Source organism: Saccopteryx bilineata, chromosome 4 (assembly GCF_036850765.1).
Source record: "Saccopteryx bilineata isolate mSacBil1 chromosome 4, mSacBil1_pri_phased_curated, whole genome shotgun sequence".
NCBI lineage: Eukaryota > Metazoa > Chordata > Mammalia > Chiroptera > Emballonuridae > Saccopteryx > Saccopteryx bilineata.
Genome location: NC_089493.1, coordinates 263,633,975 through 263,654,191, shown reverse-complemented (window position 1 = coordinate 263,654,191; position 20,217 = coordinate 263,633,975). Strand labels below are relative to the sequence as shown.

At 49.9% G+C, this 20,217-nt stretch overlaps 1 protein-coding gene across 1 annotated transcript in view; it reads right to left on the bottom strand.

Moving 5' to 3' along the window:
* Positions 1–51: 51 nt before the first annotated feature.
* The window catches only part of ZAN (zonadhesin), a 40,372-nt gene continuing 20,206 nt past the window's right edge, over positions 52–20,217 (bottom strand). Inside the window, 25 exon segments of the mRNA XM_066276826.1 lie at positions 52–158; positions 1,001–1,067; positions 1,070–1,133; positions 2,477–2,611; positions 2,849–2,912; positions 2,915–3,038; positions 3,205–3,220; positions 3,321–3,450; positions 3,833–3,879; positions 4,080–4,204; positions 5,941–6,050; positions 6,053–6,130; positions 10,579–10,636; positions 10,693–10,948; positions 11,288–11,412; positions 11,593–11,757; positions 11,861–12,105; positions 13,661–13,805; positions 14,043–14,251; positions 15,713–15,889; positions 16,708–16,803; positions 17,219–17,329; positions 17,625–17,805; positions 18,016–18,263; positions 18,800–18,938. Of these exon segments, the coding sequence (XP_066132923.1) occupies positions 52–158; positions 1,001–1,067; positions 1,070–1,133; positions 2,477–2,611; positions 2,849–2,912; positions 2,915–3,038; positions 3,205–3,220; positions 3,321–3,450; positions 3,833–3,879; positions 4,080–4,204; positions 5,941–6,050; positions 6,053–6,130; positions 10,579–10,636; positions 10,693–10,948; positions 11,288–11,412; positions 11,593–11,757; positions 11,861–12,105; positions 13,661–13,805; positions 14,043–14,251; positions 15,713–15,889; positions 16,708–16,803; positions 17,219–17,329; positions 17,625–17,805; positions 18,016–18,263; positions 18,800–18,938 (3,222 nt within the window).

Genomic DNA, 20,217 nt, shown 5'->3' with positions numbered 1-20,217 from the left:
GTGCCCACTCCCCATGTTCACTCACCCCAGCTGCCCCTCATCTTTCAGAACTCATCTCCTCCTCTTCCACTTGGAAACACATTCTCTGGTCACTGCCAGCACAGTGACCACCACAGTCACCAGCATTCCCGACAGAATGGCCACCAAGTTGGACACTTCTGGAATGGGATAAGAAAGGGCAGAGGAGGAGACACTGCCTTTTGGTCTTCTGTGCCACCTTGAAGTGCCTGCATCCCCCTACATCCCTGGTTGTGGCTGGTTCTCCCTCTAGGGGGCTGTTGCCCAAGGGCTCCAAGGCCTTTGTGCCATCCCCAGGAATTCTTTGTTTCTGGGCACACAACGCCCATCAGCCTTTGAGGGGGATATTCATCCAGTTAGTCCCTGGAGTGCAGGGCATCATCTGGGCCAGTGCTTCTCAAAGGGGAATCCTGGAATCACTTCTACCAGTCACCTGGGAGCTTGTTAAAAATGCAGATTTCTCGGCCCACTCTGGACCTCCTGAATCCGAATCTATGGGTGAGTCCCAGATCCGAAAATGTGAGTTGGAGATGGGCACAAGGACTCAGATTCTTTGAGAACCCTGTCCTGTTCATCTCTAGGGATCATATTATTTATTATTTTTTTAATTTTTTTAATTTTTATTTTATTTATTCATTTTTAGAGAGGAGAGAGAGAGAGACAGAAAGGGAGAGAGAGGAGAGAGAGAAGGGGGGAGGAGCTGGAAGCATCAACTCCCATATGTGCCTTGACCAGGCAAGCCCAGGGTTTCGAACCGGTGACCTCAGCATTTCCAGGTCAACCCTTTATCCACTGTGCCACCACAGGTCAGGCATTTATTATTATATTTTTTATATTATAGATTACATTAATACTATGTTACCAATCTGTTCTATGTTTATAACGCCTATCTATTAGATATGAATATTATACACATGGATTAGTGGCAGCTGGTGGTGGGGAAGGTGTGAGGAGACGGCCTGGGAGGAAGCTTTTACCCGGCTTTTCAGTGGAATGACATCCTGACACTTCATGCAGAGGTCTCTCCCATCACCAAGTTTGCAAACACACAGGTGAAGTGGGCGCCATGCTCCTGACAGTGTCCATCATTCTGACAGGGGTTCCATAAACATGGACTTTATACAATGATGAAGAGGGTTGAGGGAGGAAAAAAAGAGGGGTTGTGGGAGGGGCGACTCTGGGAGGCACCCACAGTCAGGGAGAGGGGCTGGGAGCTGGGGCCCCAGGGAATCCAGCAGCTTCCATTCCTGGCTCTGCACTCACCAGCCCTGGGCTCTAGGGAAATTGTTCACCTCTGGACTCTGTTTAACTCATAAAATGAAGAGACTATGCTTGCTACCAAGTGCTAAGTACAGACTAAAGGAGATCGTGGGAAGCTGATGCTAAGTGTTCAGCAGATCGCAGATGCTCAGGACACATCAGGTCTTTAACTTTCGCCCTCCTAGAAAAAGGAAGGGGCTAAGTGAGGAGTGGAATTAAATGGCACAAACTTCCTGGCATTGATGGGGAGGAGTCCCAGGCATAGGATTTGAGAAGAACAATCACTGGTCCAGGGACGCCCGAGGTGTGCAGGCAGCTTAAAGTCAAGGCGCAGTTTGAGCTCGCCTCAGAAGCAGCCACAAGTGAGTTCCCAGGGTGCAGACTTCCCCAGCGCTGCAGCCGAGAGGCTCACACAGCAGGGCATCTGAGCTGGCGCAGGGCAGCGCTGACAGCAACCCTCAGTCCCAAGCTGTCACCCCACTGCAGAGGGAGGAAGAACTGGGGAGAAGGGCCGGTTTTCCTCCTCTACATCTCCACCTCCTAGGGCCTCCCAAACCCTCCTGACCTGGTACTAGATGCCATTGTTGGTGCAACCACAGAGGATCAGAGAGAGGCTCTGGCACCACTGTAGATGTAGCCTGGGAGGCTGGCACGGCTTCCCACACAGGGGCCCTCACAGTTCCTGGGGGCTGCAGGTTGGCACAGGAGGTGGGGCAGGGTGCCATACAGCTCTGATAGATAGTATTGGCTGGGCACACCAAGGCTGAAGGCACAGTCATAGTCAGAGAGTGTCCAGGCTGGAGCAGGCTCAGCAGGTGCGGGGAGTGTGGGGCTGGAGGGGGAACGAGGTCACTCACAGAACACAGCTTGGTATAGGTAAGGAAGTCAGACTGTGGAGCAGCTCTGAGTGTCTAGTGTTCTTGACATTAAACCATGTCAAGGAACTGGATGAGCAGAGGTGGGCATTGGTGAGAAGGAGCAAGATTGGTGACAGCATTGGGGGAGAGGCTTCCCTGGCAGGGGCAGCATGGGCTTAGGTTGGGAGAGGACGCTGACACAGTGAGAGTTAAGGGATGGGGAACCCAGCTGGGAAGCCCCAAGTGGGGGCAATCAATGGTGGTGGCACAGAGCTGAGCAGAGGTGAAAATGGCTGAGAGGGGCCGGGGCCAACTGCGGAGAAGGTCAGTTGCCTCTGCATCAGGTGGGGTCCCGCCAGTTGGCCAGAGTGGTGCCTGCCTCCTGGCAGGTGATGGCATACCCGCTGAGAACCTAGCAGTACAGCTCCTCTCGCTCTTTGGGGTCCTGTGCAACATACAGATCAAACATCTAGTGCCTGAGGGAGCAGTGAGGACAGCTGAGGGCTGTCAGAGAGGGGGCGAAGGAGGCAAGGACACCCAGCCCTGTAGAATAAGGCCTGGAAGCCCCAACAGAAAGACATCAGGCAGTGTGGGGTGGGGTCACAAGGAACAGAGGCCACAGAGAGAGAAGTGAGCCAAACAGCAAAAGTCAGAGACAGGCAGCAGGACCCCGGGAGAAAGGCAATTCCCAGGGTCTTGGGCCCCAGGCTCACTCCTGAAAGGACTCTGGGGCCACAGGCTGGTGGTGTCAGGTAGCAAAAGAGCCTGGGGGTTCACCAGCACCCTACATGCCTAGGTGCTGTTGATGAGCTCCAGCTGCTCCAGATGGCATTCTATCATGTGGAAGCCTGACTCCTCCCTTCTCCCTCTTCCTCTTCCTCTTTCTCCTCCTCTCAGATGGCCCTAGGGTGGAGAGAGTCAAGGGCCAGGGGAGGCCCATGAAGCCTGTGAATTTAGGAAGAACTGAAGGGAACATGTAAGAGGAGGGCACAGGCCCAGACCAAGATCCAGAAGGCAGGTGCCCCTGCCCAGGATTAGAAGAATCAGGCAAGTGTGTCTGGGCACTCACCTGTGGGTTTCCTCCTCTGCTGAAGATGTGGGGGTGAGTGGAATGTGGACAGATATTGAGCTGTTGCTCATGCCTCTGGGCCTGAACCTCCCTGCTCCAAGCCCCAGCCCTCTCACTTTGAGAGGCGGGTGAGGCCTCCTTTCATCTTCACCTCCCAACTGCTGCTGAAATTGTTGAGGTTCTAAGCAAGGGTGCCATTGGGCAGCACAAACTCATTCTTTTGGTTCTTGTCAAAGTTCCTGCACATTGTAACATAGGAGGTCCAGGCCCGGAAAATTTATCTGTTGTTGTTATGAGATCTCAAAGAAACCACAAGGAGGACCAGATGGGGCAAACATAGCCTTTATTACTTAGATACAGGGGCAGCACCCGTGGCGGCAGGTTAGGGAAATCTCATTCCACTGAGAAGGGCCACAGTTTTTTATAGCTAAGCTTTGAGCAATTGCTCAAGTGAAACTCTTTGTTTATGAACAAGCCAGCAGGTAAGCAGGCAAGCAGAGGGTAGGGGGGAAGCATGTGCATCCTTCTTTGCTATTTCTCCTCGACAATATCTTGTGACTCAGTTCCTTTGTCCTTAGTAAAACCTTAGCTACAGTTCTACTACCTTCTCTTCCATAGCTTGTGGCCAGGCTGTGCACAAGCCTCTGGTATGCACTGGGAAGAAAGATCATTGCAGGAGGAAGGGGGCATCAGAGCAAGACTTTCCACCTCTTCGCTTTCCCACCCCTCCTGGGGCCTCCACTGGAATTAGGACCCCACTCCCAAGCAGGGATCCTCTCACTATGCTTGGTCTGTCTAAAATGCGGTCCTCTTCCCACACCCTCATCCCAGAAATGTCCCTTCTGTTCTCCTGTCCTTAGCCTTGGGTACCTACATTGTTTCTTCCATCAAAGCTGACAACCAGCTCAAAATCAGTGATCAGATACAGCTGATGGCCCCAAATGGTAACCTGCAGATACTTGTTGGGGTTGTAGGCAATGGCCACCTTCTGGTTGTTAACCTGGGGAAGAAATATAGGAGCCACAGAGAGTCCTGAGTCAACCTGCCCCTAAATGCCTCTCTGGGTCTTCATTCCATGGAATAAGATATTCCAGTAGCCTTTGCTATCTGCATGACGAAGTCTACCCTGCAGCGCCAGCTCCTACTTTGCAAAACCATTGGCAGAGGGATGCCCCTGGTACTTCCTTAGCTCCAGCTTCACACCGTGGGCTCTTTCCTTCTCTCTTATCCCCTGTCTCTCTCTCCAGCCTTTTGTTTAACCTATGCTCTTCACCATCTCTCCCCGTGACGTGAGTGTGACACTAACTCTGACTTGTATAACCAGGCAGCTACTGCCAGGAACTTCCCAGGGAACACAGAATTCTGGCTTCACCTGCTCCACGTGTCCTCCCATGGCCCAGGCTGCCTCCCCAGAACCTCCCAGCCTGGCTTGACTCTTACCACAACAACTTACAGTTCAGCCTGGAGCTAGACTATATAGCCATAAATCATCACAATGATTTCGTGCAGAAGATCGGGCCCAGGGGCATGTACATTTTGTTGCATCTTCTATGACCAGAGAGCCATGCCGTTGGAGAGTATGCCAGTGGTCTTGATCAGAGTATAGGTCATGCAGCCCTAGAAGTGGCAGTTGAGGCCATCTAATATACGGTAATGGGTATCTCCAAAAATTTAGCATTGTTCCAACTCTGCCAAGAAGGACCAATGCTGAGAAGGCACCCTGCCCAGATATAGCACCCTCCAGAGTTCCTTGCCCACCCTGATGTCTCCTGTCACGCTCCCTCTTAGCCTTGAACTTCCTGGATACTTGAGCTGCAACTCTGCCCTCTCCCAGACCCATTAAAATCGGAAGAGGATCTCCTCTTCCAATTTCCTCTTTTACCCTTAATGGCGTGAATCCCAGAGAGGGTCATGACTTGCAGGTGGTGGCCACAGAGCTGGGGAGACTCAGAATGAGAACCCAGGTCCACCCCATGTCTGAGCTTGGCCTCCTCTTTCCAGAGCTTCCCAGCCTCAGCATCTCTGGCCTTGCCTCTCTGTCTCCTGCCTACATGCCTCTCTTGCTGTGGGGAACCCATCTGCTGTTGCCGTTGGAGTTGGCTGGCAATGGGAGCCAGAGGGGCAAATGAAAGCCAGCACTGAATGCCCCCCACTAGGCAGGTATAGCTCTAGGTGCAGTCACCAGAGAGCCGGTTTTCCCTGCCTGTGGAAGTTGAAGGAAGACCAAGGGAATGAGAAGGGAGGGACCAGATCTCCCTCTCACTCCTTCAGCACAAATCCACAATCTTAATGGCTGAATTGGCACAGGCCAGAGGCAGTTATGGAGCCAACCACACACTTATGTCTGTTTTGCTCCCTAGAGGCGTTGTGCTTGGTGTCTTACATGTGTTGTTCAGGAGGTAAACACTGGACCTATATTACAGATGAGGAAACTGAGGTAACACAGTCCTCTGAGCAGTACTATCAGGATTCATAACAAGGCCATGTTCTTCCACTACAGTGGGCAGTATACCAGGTTTCAGATTCCTCAGATCAGAATCCACCCCCACCCCAGCCCAGGCTTAGCTGGAGACCACCCTGCCCAGTCACCAGCCTTCACACCCCAGGCAGGGCCAGCTATAGAAACATCAGCACCCCAAGCTGATAGAGATTGAGGAAAGGAGAAAGCGCCATCCACAAGGTGTGTTGTTCCCACTCCAACTTCTGTCCTCGTTCATATGAGGAGTGGCCCTAGGCATCCCTGCAGCCAGACTGAGTCCTGGGCACACACTTTTGCTCACTGAGAACATAGCCAGGCTGACAAACGCAGCCCTCCTCACAGGTGGAAGGGACTTGGTGTCCTTGCTCTGGCCTTCCAGGTCCTAGCGGGAAGGTGAGCAGGAGGGAAGGCAGGACACGTAGGTGCTGTGGGTGGGGCATTCCATAGCTGGGGGGAGGGGTAGACTTGGTGAGCAAGGGCTAAGTGCCAGGGCCCAAGGGGAGAAAGAAAGAATGGCTCTCCCTATTCAGCATGGAAACAAAAGATTGGAAACAACTACAAACTCCATTGATAGAAGACTAGTTAAATAAATTATGACATAATAATGGAATATTCCTCAGCTGTAAAGCAAAATGAAATGTGGCTATCTGATATGGAAGAGAATATCTTACATAAAAAGATCTCCAGCCTGACCAGGCAGTGGCGCAGTGGATAGAGCGTTGGACTAGGATGCGGAGGACCCAGGCTCGAAGTCCTGAGGTCACTGGCTTGAGCACGGGTTCATCTGGTTTGAGCAAGGCTCACCAGCTTGAGTCCAAGGACGCTGGCTTGAGCAAATGGTCACTTGGTCTGCTATAGTCCCCCGGTCAAGGCACATATATGAGAAAGCAATAAGTGAACAACTAAGGTGACACAATGAATAATTGATGCTTCTCATCTCTCTCCCTTTCTATCTGTCTGTTTCTATCTACCCCTTTCTCTGACTCTCTCTCTCTGTCTCTGTCAAAAAAAAAAAAAAAAAAAAAGATCTCCAAGTTAGACTGTCAAGTGAAGAAAATAACAAGCGCAGGCCTCTTCCTGGTCACAGTGAACCCGGGTTGGAAGAGGCTAGTCAGGTCTCAAAATAGAGGTGAAACTGCTGCCTGGTTGCCCTCAGCCCTATTCTGGCTGCCACTGCCAGGTAGTTGGGGGGTAGAAGGGTGGAAAGGTGGGGATTTGGGGGAGGGGATAGGGTTTGTGGAAGAGGGTTTGGAGGGAGGGCCATGATCCAAAGAAACCAGAGCAGTTGAGAAAACTGTTTATTGGTGTTCTGAGCTTTGAAACCACAGCTGATAGTTTAGGAGAACGTTTTGAGAAACGGGGCACACACAGAGTGTGTGGTGGTGAGAGACACCCTCGCCAAACAGAACATTCCCAGGGCTTGGTTTTGTGACTTACTCTCTGTGTTGAAGAGGTGGATGCAGCAATGTGTGCTGACCACACAGGGTTGATGGACATGTATTGGAACAGAAGAGCTGTTTCTAGAAAGGATTCTGGAAAGCCTGGAGCCCAGCCAATAGTAAAGAAAAATTTTGGTGGTATTAAAGAAGATACAGAAGAATATAATTTGAGAGACTACTTTGAAAATATGGGAAAATTAAAACCATAGAAACTATGGAAGACAGGCAGAATGGGAAAGTAAGAGGATTTACTTTTGTAACATTTGATGATCATGATACAGTAGGGAAAAATATTGTTCAGGAATACCACATTATTGCCTGACCAGGCGGTGGCACAGTGGATAGAGTATTGGACTGAGATGCAGAGGACCCAGGTTCAAAACCCAAGGTTGCCGACTTGAGAGTGGGCTCATCTAGCTTGAGCATGGGTTCACTGGTTTGAGCGTGGGATGACAGACGTGACTGCATGGTTGGTGGCTTGAGCCCAGAGGTCGTTGACTTGAAGCCCAAGGTCACTGGCTTGAGCAAGGGGTCACTCGCTCTGCTGTAGTCCCCCAGTCAAGGCACATATGAGAAAGCAAACGATGAGCAACTAAGGTGCTGCAACGAAGAATTGATGTTTCTCATCTTTCCCTTCTTGCCTGTCTGTCCCTATCTGTCCCTCTCTCTGTCTCTGTCTCTCTCACACACAAAAAAGGAAAGAAATACCACATTATTAATGAGTATAATTGTGAAGTGAAAAAGGCCCTTTGAAATGCAGTCTGCTGGATTGCAAAGAGGCTGTGAAGGTGCATCTGGCAACTTTATGGGTCGTGGAGGAAATTCTGGAGGTGGCGGAGATAACGTTGGCTGTGGTGGAAACTGTGGTGGAAGAAGAGGCTATGGTGGTGGAGGTGGCAACAGAGGTAGTTATGGAGGAGGTGAAGGTGGATATAATGGATTTGGAGGTGATGGTGGCAACTATGGTGGTGATCCTGGTTATAGCAGTAGAGGAGGCTATGGTGGTGACTGTGGACCAGGATATGGAAACCAAGGTGGTGGATATGGTGGCAGTGGAGGAGGATATGTGGTTAGAATGAAGGGGAGGATTTTGGCAGTAACTACAGTGGTGGTGGGAACTGTAATGTTTTTGGAAATTACAGTGAACAACAGCAATCAAATTATGGACCCATGAAGTGGGACAGTGTTGGCAGAAGAAGTTTGGGCAGTCCCTATGGTGGTGGTTATAGATCTGGTGGTGGAAGTGATGGATATGGTAGCAGAAGGTTCTAAAAGCTCAGCAGAAAAGGGCTACAGTTCTTAGCAGGAGAGAAAGCGAGGAATTGTCAGGAAAGCTTTAGGTGACTTTGAGACAGTTGTCCCAAACACATTAGAGGAACTGTAAAAATCTGCCACAGAAGGAACAATGTCAGAAGAGTTACTGCCGCTTAAACAGGAAACTCTTCTTGTTCAGGACGGTCATAGCCGAAGTGACAGTTTGCAAAAAATGCAGCTCTTGATTAATACAATGTAGTGTTAATTAAATGTACATTTCTGAGGTCTTTTATCTGTTGTATCTTTGTCTTTTCATTCATTCATTCATTCATTTAGAGAGTCAGGAAGGAAGAGAGAAGAGAAGGAAAGGAGAGAGTTGAGAAGCATCAACTCCTAGTTGCTTCACTTTGGTTGTTTATTGATTGCTTCTCATACATGCCTTGACCAGAGGAGTCACACCAGTGACCCTGGGCTCAAGCCAGCGACCTTGGGATCATATTGTTGACCCCATGCTCAAGCCAGTGACCCTGCGCTCAAGCTGGCAAGCCCTCACTCAAGCTAGTAACAACTGCACTCTAGCGGGTGACTGCAGGGTTTTGAACTGGGGACCTCAGGGTCCCAGGCCAATGCTCAATCCACTGCACCACCTTTTTCTTTTTATTATATCAGGTATATTGTCCTGTAAATTGTGGTAGTGATACCAGGAATAAAAAATTACAGAATTTTTAACTTTTCAAAAAAAAAGTAATAACAGTTAAGTACTAAACAGTGTGTCTCAAATGTTATTTGTAAGAAAATAAAGAAAGTTTGTCTTTGTTTGTATATGCATAAATAAAAGACCTTTGGCCTGACCAGGCGGTGGCACAGTGGATAGAGTATTGGACTGGGATGCTGAGGACCCAGGTTCGAGACTCCGAGGTCGCCAGCCTGAGCGTGGGCTCATCTGGTTTGAGCAAAAAGCCCACCAGCTTGAACCCAAGGTCGCTGGCTCGAGCAAGGGGTTACTCGGTCTGTTGAAGGCCTGCGGTCAAGGCACATATGAGAAAGCAATCAATGAACAACTAGGGTGTTGCAACGCGCAACAAAAAACTAATGATTGATGCTTCTCATCTCTCTCTGTTCCTGTCTGTCTGTCCCTGTCTATCTCTCTCTCTGACTCTCTCTCTGTCTCTGTAAAAAATAAATAAATAAAAATTAAAAAACATAAAAGACCTTTGGAAAAATACTGATATACTGATAAGAGCAGGCTGGGAACCGGACCCATAAGGTCAGAGTTGGGGGGAGATTTTTCACTGGGATTATTTTAATACATTTAAAATTTTTAAATCCTATGAATGTACCACATACTAAAAACACTTAAATCATTTAAAAATTTTATTTTATATTTTAAATTGATTTTAGAGAGAGAGGTAGGAAGGGAGGGATGGGGAGAAGGAAAGAAAGAAACATCAATCTGTTGTTGTTCCACTCATCCATGTATATACTGGTTGACTCCTCAGTGTGCCTGGACCAGGGATTGAACCTGCAACCCTGGTGTATCAGGATGATACTCCAACCAACTGAGCTACCTGGCCAAGGCTGTTTGAAAATTGAAAAGGTTCAGGAATTAGATAGTGGTGATAATTGCAGAACCTTGTGAAGATCCTAAAAACCAGCGAACTGTACATGTTAAAAAGGGTGAATATGGTATGTGACCAATCTTTTTTTTGAAAGGAAAGTTACAGAAGGATGCCTAACAGTGTGCCAGGAGGGGAGGAGAATTTTCCAGGTGCAAGGAGCAGTGTGTATAAAGGCAGGGAGAGATGTGGAAAAGCAAGGCCTGTGTGGGGAATGGGGTTCTTTGGTGCAGGTGATGGCAGGTGTACAGGAAAGGGATGAGTGAGGAGAGGCTGGGACAGTGTGCGGGATACCGCACATTTCAGACAGGAACTTGGACTTAATCTTGCAGGCAACAACCATGCAGGGGAGTAACACAATCGCATATCCTTTGGAAAGACAGTGTTAGCGAAGTAGATGAGAAGCAGCCTGTGCTGTCCTGGTGAGAGGGGCACTAGTTAAGAGGTATTATAAACAGTGCTCATCAGAGACAGTAAAGGGTCAGAAATAGGTTGGAAATAACTGGAAAAACAAGGCAGCTTTAAAGGATCCACAGACAGAAACAGGGTTTAGGGACTATTTGGGGTAACCACGGGGGACACTCACGGCAAAAACTGCTGTTTCTCCAGGTTGGGGGCTGGAGGCCCTGGGCCCGGCAGGCAGTCTCAAAGGCTGGCAGTTTCTCCAGGTTGGGGGCTGGAGGCCCTGGGCCCGGCAGGCAGTCTCAAAGGCTGGCAGAGACTCACAGAGGGCACGAGTTAGGTCTCTGAACTCACAGAGCCTGCGTATACAGCTGAGCAGAAAGGGACTAAGGGCCACATGGGTGGCACACTGTGTCCAGGCTGGAGCTCGAAAGGCCACTTGGCATTGCTCCGGAGCTACCGCCAGGTGCGCTGGCTGGCAGTTTGCAGTCCACCTCTCCTGATGTTCTGCTTTGGTCTTCGTCTGGTCATCGTTTTGGTCATCTTGTTGGCAACTGGGAAGGGAAAGGGTCATCATAGGGACAGCCACTGCCCCACCTATGAAAATGATTTGGCATTCTCAAACGACCCTGAAAATGCCTCTTGTCTTCACTGGGAAGCTGGTTTGAGCTCTGGTCACCTTCCGTGCAGCCTCGTTCCCTCCCGTGTTTAGAAGCCAAAACAGGAAGACTTGCAGGTTTCCCCAAACAGGCTCTCAGAACCCAGAAGCCATTCCAGGTCAGGTTGCACACATAAAGGAAGCGCTCCAATTTCCCTACCCCAGGTCTGTCACGTGATCTAGAATCCCAATTCTTGTTCCTATGAAAAGGCAGATGGATATTGAGGACAATTACTTTGGGTTGGCCTCCTTATCTTTCCAACTATCCACAAATTCAATGTCATCCTGGGCTAGTTTGTCACTGGGCATCGTTAGTTCGTCCTCTTCCTCACCATTGAAGTTTCCACACATGCCACAGACCTGGGTGGGTAAAGGGGAATCTCACCATATGGGATGGGGGGCAGGAGAACAGTTCTTATTGGCACCTTCTTTTTCCACTTTAAAGAGAAAGAAGCACACAACATCCCTCTCTTGCTCTGGGGAGTGACCCCTTTCCAGGAGACTGGCTCCCCTGGGAGAAGAGCCGGGTGCTTTCCTCACCTTTCTGTGATAGGCTATAGGCAGTTCAATCTCTAGGAACCCGCTGCCATCAAACTTGACTTGCAGCCCAATGTAAATGCTGAGCACGGTGTAGATGCCACTGGCAGAGATGCTAACACCCCGGATTCGGTTGGTTGAAGGAAGGGTGACCTGTTTGCCATTGATCTACAGAGGAGGACGGAGCACGTGAGTAGGAAGAAGGACCAGAGCCCTCTCCCCAGAGCTTGCTTCCTTTGTCCCTGCCCTTGCTCCTTGCTGCTCAGCTCACCAGCACACGGTGGCCCTTTTGCAGGGTGACCAAGGAATCAAAGATATTAATGTTGAGCTGGCTGAGGTAGAACTCAGAGGATTGGTCTCTCTTTCTATTCTCACCACTGATCTTGAAGAAAGGCAGGTCCATGGTGAAGTGGCACGTTTTCACCAGGACGTAAGTGCACGTGCTCCTGACGGCATGGTAACTGCCATCAAAGCTCACAATCTGGGAGTTATCTGAGATTTGGCATACTCCCATACCTGCAGGAGAGAGAAGTGGCTAAAAGTGCCCAGCCCTATCAAGAACAGGTGCTCTCGTCTGACCCGTGGTGGCACAGTAGACAGAGCAATGATCCAGGTCATGGAGGTCCTGATTCAAAACCCCAATGTCGCCTGACCTGTGGTGGCACAGTGGATAAACCGTCGACCTGGAAATGCTGAGGTCGCCGCTTTGAAACCCTGGGCTTGCCTGGTCAAGGCACATATGGGAGTTGATGCTTCCAGCTCCTCTCCCCCTTCTCTCTTTCTGTCTCTCCTCTCTAAAATGAATAAATAAAATTTAAAAAAAAATTAAAAAAAAACAAAAAACAATGTCACCAGCTTGAGTGTGGGTTTGCTGGCTTGAGCATGGTATCATTGACATAATCTCATAGTCACTGGCTTAAACCCAGAGGTTGCTGGCTTGAGCCCAAGGTCGCTGGCTTGAGCAAGGGGTCATTGGCTTGGCTGGAGCCCCTCCAAGGGGCTCCTCAAGGCACATAGAGAAAGGAATCAATGAACAACTAAAGTGAAGCAACTATGAGTTGATGCTTCTCATCTCTCTCCTCCTTCTCTCTTTCTCATTCTCTCTCTCTCATAAATCAAGAGAAAAAAAGAAGAACAGGCGGTCTCCCCACCTTCAAGGAAAGGATGTAAAGATGAGAGGGCCTCCAAAGGGAACAAAGGAAAGAAAAGAATCAAGACACCAGGGCCAGGCTGACGTGAGGCTAAGGGGTGGAATAAATATTATTCTGTCAGGAAGAGATGTGTAATGTCCCATCTAAGTTCATGTCTGCTATGAGAGAACCATTAGTGGCTCCAAGGAAACCTTCCCAACAGTGCGACGGTCATCTTTCTCCACCAGAAGCCCTTCGGTACAGCAGGGCCATGAACCAGAGTGCTACAGATGGCAGTGAGAAGAGTACGAGGGGAAATTGGAGAGAGCTCTTCTTTTTTTTTTTTTTAAAGGAACTAAAAACAATTTTTTAAAATTTATTGATTTTTAGAGAGAGAGAGAGAAACATTGATTTGTTGTTCCACTTATTTATGTATTCATTGGTTGATTTTTTTAAAATTTAATTTAATTTTTTCTTTCTTTTTTTTTTTTTTGGCAGAGACAGAGAGAGGGACAGATAGGGACAGACAGACAGGAAGGGAGAGATGAGAAACATCAATTCTTCGTTGCGGTTCCTTAGTTGTTCATTGATTGATTTCTCATATGTGCCTTGACCACAGGGGCTGCAGCAGACTGAGTGACCCCTTGCTCGAGCCAGCGACCTTGGGGTCTTGCTCAAACTAGATGAGCCCACACTCAAGCTGGCGACCTCGGGGTCTCGAACCTGGGTCCTTCCGTCCGCATCCCAGTTCGACAATCTATCCACTGCGCCACAGCCTGGTCAGGCCATTGGTTGATTCTTATATGTGCCCTAACTGGGGATCGAACCTGCAACCTTGACATACTGGGAGAATGCTCTAACCTACTGAGTTACTGGCCCGGGCAGGAGAAAGCTTGTCTTGGTGGTTGTGGGGTCCTCCTGCATGCTCAGTGGCCTCATACCTGCAGCCCGGTAGCATATCAGCCCATCCAAGGGTTGGCATATTTGGCTAGACTTGCAAGAGGTTTGGAGGCAGGAAATGTTATTGTAGGTGAAGCAGGAGCAGAGCCTGGAGCAGGAGTTGTCCGTGTACCAGCTCTCCTCAACCTGCAGGGCGTGGGTATGCAATAGAAACTTGGAAGCCAGAGACGGACTGGGCCCCTACCACCCCGAACTGCCCATGAGGCTCACTTCGCTCAGCGGTTACCTTCCTTGCTACCCTTTCCCAGCCTTTCGGTTCTGGGCTTGCTCCTCAACCTCCAGCATTGGCCTGCCCTATACCTTCTGGCCCCAAACTTGTAGAGCTTAGAAGAGCAGGGCACGCCTTGCGGTCTGGCCTCTTACCGGGTAGTAGGAGCCCCTAGGGTCGGTGCAGCCACACTGGCTGAGGGGCACACAGGAAGTTCCACTCAGGATGTGACCTTTGTGACACTCGCAGCTCTCAGCACAGGGCAGTGCTTCGGGGCAGTCCCGTGGAGTGTACAGACTGAGGCAGGTAGCTGGGCAAGGGTTGGCACAAGGGCTGTAGCTGCTGCCAGATGGGCACTTTAGAGCTAAGAACAAACCAGTGTTAGAAAAGGCTGAGGGATTTCCAGCTCCCTGATTTTGGGGTATCAAGAATTCCTGGGATTGTTTATCAGATGACTGGATAAGAAAAATGGAGTCAATACACACAATGAAATATGATTCAGCCTTAAAAAGAAGAAAATTCTAGCACATACAACTTGGATTACCCTTGATTACATTATGCTAAGTGAAAGAAGCCAGTCACAAAAAGACAAATGGTGGGTGTCTGCAGTTGGGGTGGAGAAAATGAGAAGTTCGTGTTTCAGTTTGGGAAGATGAAAAAGTTCTGGAGATGAGTGGTGGTGATGGTTGCACAGTGATGTGAATGCACTTAGTGCTATGGAATTGGACATTTAAAAATCTTTAAAATGGGAACTTTTACAATATGTATACTTTACCAAAATTTTTTTTAAAAAAGAGTTCTGCCTGACCAGGTGACAGCACAGTGGATAGAGCAGGGGTCCCTAAACTACGGCTCGCGGGCCGCATGCAGCCCCCTGAGGCCATTTATCCGGCCCCCGCTGCACTTCCGGAAGGGGCACCTCTTTCATTGGTGGTCAGTGAGAGGAGCATAGTTCCCATTGAAATACTGGTCAGTTTGTTGATTTAAATTTACTTGTTCTTTATTTTAAATATTGTATTTGATCCCTTTTTGTTTTTTTACTTTAAAATAAGATATGTGCAGTGTGTATAGGAATTTGTTCATAGATTTTTTTTATAGTCCAGCCCTCCAATGGTCTGAGGGACAGTGAACTGGCCCCCTGTGTAAAAAGTTTGGGGACCCCTGGGATAGAGCATTGGTCAGGGACGCTGAGGACCCAAGTTCGAAATCCTGAGGTCGCTGGAGCATGGGGTCGCCAGCTTGAGCATGTGATCATAGATACGAACCATGGTTGCTGGCTTGAGCCCAAAGGTCACTAGCTTGAAGCCCAAGGTTACTGACTTGAGCAAGGGGTCACTGGCTCAGCTGGAGCTCCCAGTTTAAGGCACATAGGAGAAAGCAATCAATGAACACCTATATGTGCTGCAACTATGAGTTGATGCTTCTCATCTCTCTTCCCTCCTGTCTGTCTGCCCCTGTCCCCCCCCCCACCTTCTCACATACATACATACATACAACGAGATTGTTAAAAAAAAGAGTTCTTGGGAAAGACAGGAAGAAAGCTAACAGAGCTGGCCTATATAAGAGATAAAAGATGCAGTACACAAACGAGGGTGGACATTTTGGTGAGCTGAGAATCAGAGGAAGCCCCAGTGCAAGGAGCCAAGTAGAAGATGAGGGTTGGGCTTGGAGAAACTGGAAAGTAGAGTACAGAGGAGGTGCCTTCTGGGGGCTGAGGACCAGGTTGTGAAGGGAAGAGCAGAGGAACAGAATTTAGGGAAAGGAGGAGAGGACAAGGTTCAGGGGGACTCCTCCAGGCTGCAGGAGTGATGGTCAGGTGACTCACGGCAGAAGGTGCTGTTCCGCCAAGCAGGGCTCCGGCCAGCCTGGGCACACAGGGACGCATAGGCCTGCAGGGAGCAGCACAGGGTCAGGGCGTCACCCTTGGTTCCACACTGGCCATGCACACAACTGGTGAAGCTGGAGTGTGGGGGTACCACCTCGTGGCACTGGGAGAAGGGTCCTGGAGGTAGAAACCACAGGTGTGTAAGAGCAGAAGCCTAGGAAGGAAGCAGAACCAGGCAGCTGCTTGAAGTGAATTCAACATCCATTTCCATCAAAATCTCTATTTACAGAGAATCTACTTCCTGAGATGCAAAAAAGGCTTATCTTTCAGGCTCCCAAGAAGGTGCACACCGCCTGACCAGGTGGTGGCGCAGTGGGTAGAGCGTCGGACTGGGATGCGGAAGGACCTAGGTTCAAGACCCCGAGGTTGCCAGCTTGAGCGCGGGCTCATCTGGCTTGAGCAAAAAGCTCACCAGCTTGGACCCAAGGTCGCTGGCTCCAGCAAGGGGTTACTCGGTCTGCTGAAGGCCCACGGTCAAGGCACATATGAGAAAGCAATCAATGAACAACTAAGAAGTCGCAACGTGCAACAAAAAACTAATGATTGATGCTTCTCATCTCTCTCTCCGTTCCTGTCCATCTGTCCCTGTCTATCTCTGCCTATGTAAAAAAAAAAAAAAAAGGTGCACACTACCTCTGCATTTTCATTTGCCTTCCTCCTGACTGCCTATTTCTTTTTATTTTTTTAGATTTTTAAAATTCATTTTAAAGAAGAGGGGAGAGAGACAGAGAGGAGGGGGGAGGAGCAGGAAGCATCAATTCCCATATGTGCTTTGACCAGGGTCCCTCTGTTCCAGGTGGACACTTGATCCACTGCGCCTCCACAGGTCAGGCTGTCTACTTCATGCCTCACTCTTCTTCCCTCCCTGACCAGTCTCCCTCCTCTTCCTCTTATCCTGGAGGAGGAAAATGGGGCCAGCAGGGAATGAGACTTACCCAAAGGGTTAATTAAGATATTACAGCTTTTATTCCAGATGTCTGCCACTTCATTCTCCTGGCATCTGGGAGACCTGGCACCCTCAACGAAGCAGCTAAATAAAAAGAGAGGGGAAAGGATAGGAATTTAGGGTTGGAGAAAACTTCCCCAAAACTGGAGCAAAGTGGAGAGGAAAACAGGAACATGAATAAAGACAAGAGAAGAGAACAAGGTGGTGCCCTCAAGTAGGAAGGTCAGAAGATACAGCAGGAAGGAAGAAGGTTAGATCTGAATACAGACTTCCCAAAAGGGTTCTCCAAAGAGACAGATTAGTAAGCACAGGAGAAATCAGTAGGTGGGGGCATGGGAGGTCCGAACAATCTTTTATCCACTCCAGTCTCGGAGAGACTGAGGACACACAGGGGACACATGCAGGCCGCCTGCTGAGGCTCTTCCCCAGGCCCATCTCCCCGTGCCTGGCACCACTATTCCCAGCTCACCCATGCCTGGCACCCCTATTTCCAGCTCATTCAGGTACGGAGTAGTCACTGGACTTCCAGGCAACCCCCAGGTGGATGGAGTTCCCTGCAGGCTTTCTATCGGGTTTCAGATTGTCATCTAAACTGTTGTTGTTGTAGTTTCCTGGAGGAGGGAACAGTTACCAGGGACCCCAGAAGTAACCTGCCAGCAGACCCAGCCCCAGGACCACTATTTCCCTTCCCCCGAGGGGCCCCTTACTCTGCACTCTACTGACCAGGGTTAACTTTTTGTTCAGCTTGAGCTTCTCCTTAACATTCACCCTCATTCTCAATGCCCTCCATCCATGAAGTGGTGGACAACACTTTAGGACACCTAATTATGTGTGTGTGTGAGCAAGGACAAGGACAGGCTCTTTCCCATTGTCATGGCTTTGCCTGCAGGTGCCCAGGGAACTTACCACATAGCCCACAGAGCTGGCCAGCATAGGTGGAGGGCACTGTCACTTTGACCAGGTGGTTCCCATCATAGCAAACTTGAAGCCCAAAATCCGTGTAGAGGAGAATAAAGGAGCCACTGGGCCTTATGCTTACCCGACCTTGTGCAGTCCACACAGGCAGAGTCACCCGGTGACCATTCAGCTACAAAGGCAGAGAGGACATGGTAGAGAAAGGCATTTGGAATAAGGACAGCAACAGGACCACGACCGATGAGCAGGAGGGAGCCAGAGGTTGTGTCTCAGGAACCGGGGCTGGGTTTACTGCAAGGAAAGTCCCCAAGGGGCCCTCAGAAGCAGAGGTTCTGAGCAAGCTGGTGCTGTGGGGTCTGGGGAGGTAGGCAGAGGCACATACCACAACCTTGTGGCCTTTGATCAGTGAGATTCTGAGTTTGAAGACCTTCACGTGGACAGCTTTCACATAGGAGACCTCCAAGTTCCCACCACGGAACTCGTGGGTAGTGCTCACGACAAAGTAGTTCTCCAAGGACTTTGACAAGCAAGGCTGGGTCAGGGTGTAGCTGCAAGTGCCCATGAAGTGGTGCAGGGCTCCGTCAAATGTCAGGTAGTGGGGGTCCCCTGAGACAGTACAGGTGGCAGACCCTGGGAAAGGGGACATGGAGTTCGGAGGCACATTGATGCTGAGGTGCCATCTTGGTAAATCCACATTGGGGGGGTCCCCATAGCTCATTGGGCAGTCAGATTGGCTTGGAGAGGTGAAGAACAGGGGCTAATGCATGGCCTGTGGTGGCACAGTGGATAAAGTGTTGAGCTACTGTAATGCTGAGGTCACTGGTTCGAAACCTTGGGCTTGTCTGGTCAAGGCACATATGACAAGTAACCAATGAACAACTAAAGTGAAGCAACTATGAGTTGATACTTCTCGCTACCCCCAACCCTACTCTACCTCCTCTCTCTGTAAAAGCAATAAATAAAATCGTAAAAAAAAAAAAAAAGAACCGGGGCTGCCCCAACCTCACTCTCTGGGTCTTTGAAGACACTGCTCTGGTTCTGGGCAACTGCCTTCCAGCCCCTGGACATGCTACAGCTCTCTGGGGAGCCTGCTTTAGGGCAAGGCCATGCCCGTGCTTCGTGCTGCAGGGGCAACCCCCCTGCTCACCTTCCACCCGACTGCTCACCCTGGGCATGGCAGCCATAGATGCCACCCTGCTGACCACAGACCTCCTGGGCTCGGCACCTCCAGAGCATACAGCGAATATTTTTTCCTTCACAGATGCAGCGCTGTCTGCATCCTGGCTTGAACCAGTGCTGCCCTACCTGAGAGAAGAAAGGAGGGAAGAAAAAGAGGTTATTCCCAAATTTGACTATTGTCAAATTTGTTATTCAGATCATTGGCCTGCTCACTGGGGAGGCATTCCTGTTTCCCCAAAGCATCAAGATTAGTTGCGCCCTGGCCGGTTGGCTCAGCGGTAGAGCGTCGGCCTAGCGTGCGGAGGACCCGGGTTCGATTCCCGGCCAGGGCACACAGGAGAAGCGCCCATTTGCTTCTCCACCCCTCCGCCGCGCTTTCCTCTCTGTCTCTCTCTTCCCCTCCCGCAGCTAAGGCTCCATTGGAGCAAAGATGGCCCGGGCGCTGGGGATGGCTCTGTGGCCTCTGCCTCAGGCGCTAGAGTGGCTCTGGTCGCAACATGGCGACGCCCCAGAGGGGCAGAGCATCGCCCCCTGGTGGGCAGAGCGTCGCCCCATGGTGGGCATGCCGGGTGGATCCCGGTCGGGCGCATGCGGGAGTCTGTCTGACTGTCTCTCCCCGTTTCCAGCTTCAGAAAAATGAAAAAAAAAAAAAAAAAAAAAAAGATTAGTTGCAAAAGTTTGGAATTCACTCAATTATTCAGTCATTCTATCATTTGTTTCTTCCTTCACTATTCCAATAGATATCTACATCTGCATGGTGCCAGGCATTAGGAATTCAGTAATGAACTAAATGGACAACATCCCTGCCCTAAGAGAACTCATGACCCAGTGAGGGCAGGAAACATGTAAACTGATAGATCGTGTGCTCCAACACAATATGCACCCAAAGAGGACAAGCAGGGCACCCAGTGAGTTTCCTGCCCTCTGTACAAGCAGTAAGCACTTGCTACAGAGATTAGAGGGGCACTTTCTGACTTTGCCTATCGAGAAGCCTTGAAGGAGGAGGCAGCATTTCAACAGGACCTCAAAGGAGGTGAAGAACTTCAACAGGTATGGGTGATTGGGTGGCTGGAGGCAGAGCAGGATGAAAGGGGCTGAGAAGAAGGTGAAACTGAGAGAGGAAGGCATGGACAGAGAGCATTCAATGGGCCTGGGTCCGGGACTGATGGGAGGACATCCAAGTGGACCTCAGGTGGTAGACAGTTTTGATGGATATCAGTGTCATTTCTAGGACCTGGGTGAGCAACAAGTAAAGAAGGAAGAAAGAAGTGACACAGAGGAGTGTCTGGCTCCAAAAGCTGCCTCTGAGAAGTCTGTGAAGACAGAGGCCCAGGAGGGAGCTGCAGTCCTTCAGCAGAGAAAGGGGACTTGGTAGGAGAGAAGATGGTGTTTGGAAAGAGTGCAG